Consider the following 1,931-nt stretch of genomic DNA (forward strand, 5'->3'; position numbering starts at 1 on the left):
GTCCCGCGTGAGGGCAACAGGAAAATAATGAAAGCGCTTTTTGCAGAGGACTGTATACTGCAAGAAAGTGTTATGGAAGATAACAATATTCAACTACAGTCATCAAGCTTGCAGAGAGGGTCCACCTTTCGCACTGGGGATTATATATTTTTTGAATGCAAATGGTTGTACCAACGAGTTTCACACCCTGACAAATTTAGAGCCAAGTGCACAGACGGACTGATTGTGTATCCTCAATGTCAATGTAAGTGCTCGGTACCGGGGACACGGGGGGCCGTAGGAAGCCGCTTTTCTGAAATTGGCTGTCCACTGCTCTGAGGAACCACTGCAGTGTGTCATGCTTGGTCTTCACACCTTTTCCCCTTTTTTCTCTTTACACCACAGGGAGATTTGGATAAATGGGAATGGCATGAAGGAGCCCAGCTGTGGGAATGAAAGATCCCTCAACCGACCCAGTGATTTGAGCTCAGTGTTTCCCGGTGCTTCCCGTTTTGCTGTGCTTCGTTTGCAGCTTAGCCAATGTTCTGTCTTGGAATTTGTTATTTTTTTTTCTTTTTATTATTGGATGATTGTGTTTATGTTTTATCCACATTGTATCCATTTTTGTAAATGTATTTACATTTTGTAAATACGTTTACATTTTATCCGTCGGAATGGTTGTGCTTGCATTTTATCCATTCTATATTGATCGCACTGTCATTTTTATGTACAATTGTGTCCTGAAATAGACTGGCTTTGGTGGCATACTAAGACAAGAATTAAAGCCCGCAGGTAGTTTGATTATCAGCAAGTAGAGCGTGTTTGGCCTTGTCTGTTCCTAGCTTCTTCTCTGTGTCCTTGCCTGGAAACTGCCCTGGAGTCATGGCAGAGGTGAGTGTCCTGACTGCCTGATCAGGATGAGCAAGTGAGTGCAGTCTCCTTTAAATGGCTCAGGGAAGTCTCTAGATCACACACCCAGTTCTTGTGGGGGCAGGGGCTTTGAGCATCCCTGACACTTGCTGGAAGGGCAAGATGTTGGAATGCAAGTAATTGGGATTTGTGGAGGGAGGCAGGATTGACTTCTTCATCCAGGTCCTGGATGGGCAAATCTGTATGGCACACATCTCCATCTTTTGTTCATTAACAAGGAAGAACTGTCTGGGATTTTGGAAATCAATGGCAACCCTTTACGTGGTGACCATGAATTAATGGAGTTCATGATTCAATGGGGAGAAAAGTAAGTAGCAGAGCACAAATCATGCACCTTACAAGAGCAGATTTTTGGCTTATTTAGGAAACTAGTAGGTGGACTGCTTGGGAGTCATAGAGGAGTCCAGAAAAGCTTACAGGTCTTAAAGGACAGAATCTTCCAAGTCGTAGACTATCTGATTCTGGTGCTCAAGAGGAAAAACACATTTATCGGGATTCTGGCTTGACTAATCAGGGACCTTGCATAGATTTCTGAAGCAGAAAAGAAATCAATGTACAGGAGATTGAGGCAAGAACAGGCTACAAGGTGAACTGTCTATGGCATTACTTTGGCATATATATGGATAGTGTTAGGAAAGCTGAAGCTCACCTCAAGTGACCCTTGCAAGAAACATCAAGGGTAACAAGAAAATATTCTATGACTACACTATCACTAAATCAATAAAAGGAAAAGAAAAAATATGTCCTGTCTCTGTATGGGGTAGGTGATTTAGTGACAGCATCCCCACATGAAGCTGAAGTATTCAATTAATTCTTTGCCTCAATGTTCATCAACAAGATGCTGTCTTCGTTTCTGTAATCCCCCCCATCCTGTCCTCTGCTCACAGATGAATGTCCAGCGTAATGTGTACATCCAGAGGAAGTGGGGGGGCTAAGGGATCTCAGAGATTTGGCCATGCTCTTTGAGAGCTACTGCAGCTGTTTTTCTGTAGCACTGCCCTTGGTGATGTAGTGCTGGGGAG

At 43.6% G+C, this 1,931-nt stretch overlaps 1 protein-coding gene across 1 annotated transcript in view; it reads left to right on the plus strand.

Annotated features, from left to right (window-relative positions):
- Nucleotides 1–1,547, plus strand: part of CFH (complement factor H) — a 39,309-nt gene extending 37,762 nt beyond the window's left edge. Inside the window, exons 17-18 of the mRNA XM_009640307.2 lie at nt 47–244; nt 389–1,547. Coding sequence (XP_009638602.2) covers nt 47–244; nt 389–435 — 245 coding nt within the window. The 3' untranslated portion in view covers nt 436–1,547. The remainder of the gene's footprint in view (nt 1–46; nt 245–388) is intronic.
- The last annotated feature ends 384 nt before the right edge of the window (nt 1,548–1,931 follow it).

The sequence above is a fragment of the Egretta garzetta genome, unplaced genomic scaffold, assembly GCF_000687185.1.
Source record: "Egretta garzetta isolate BGI_Z169 unplaced genomic scaffold, ASM68718v1 scaffold86, whole genome shotgun sequence".
Lineage (NCBI taxonomy): Eukaryota > Metazoa > Chordata > Aves > Pelecaniformes > Ardeidae > Egretta > Egretta garzetta.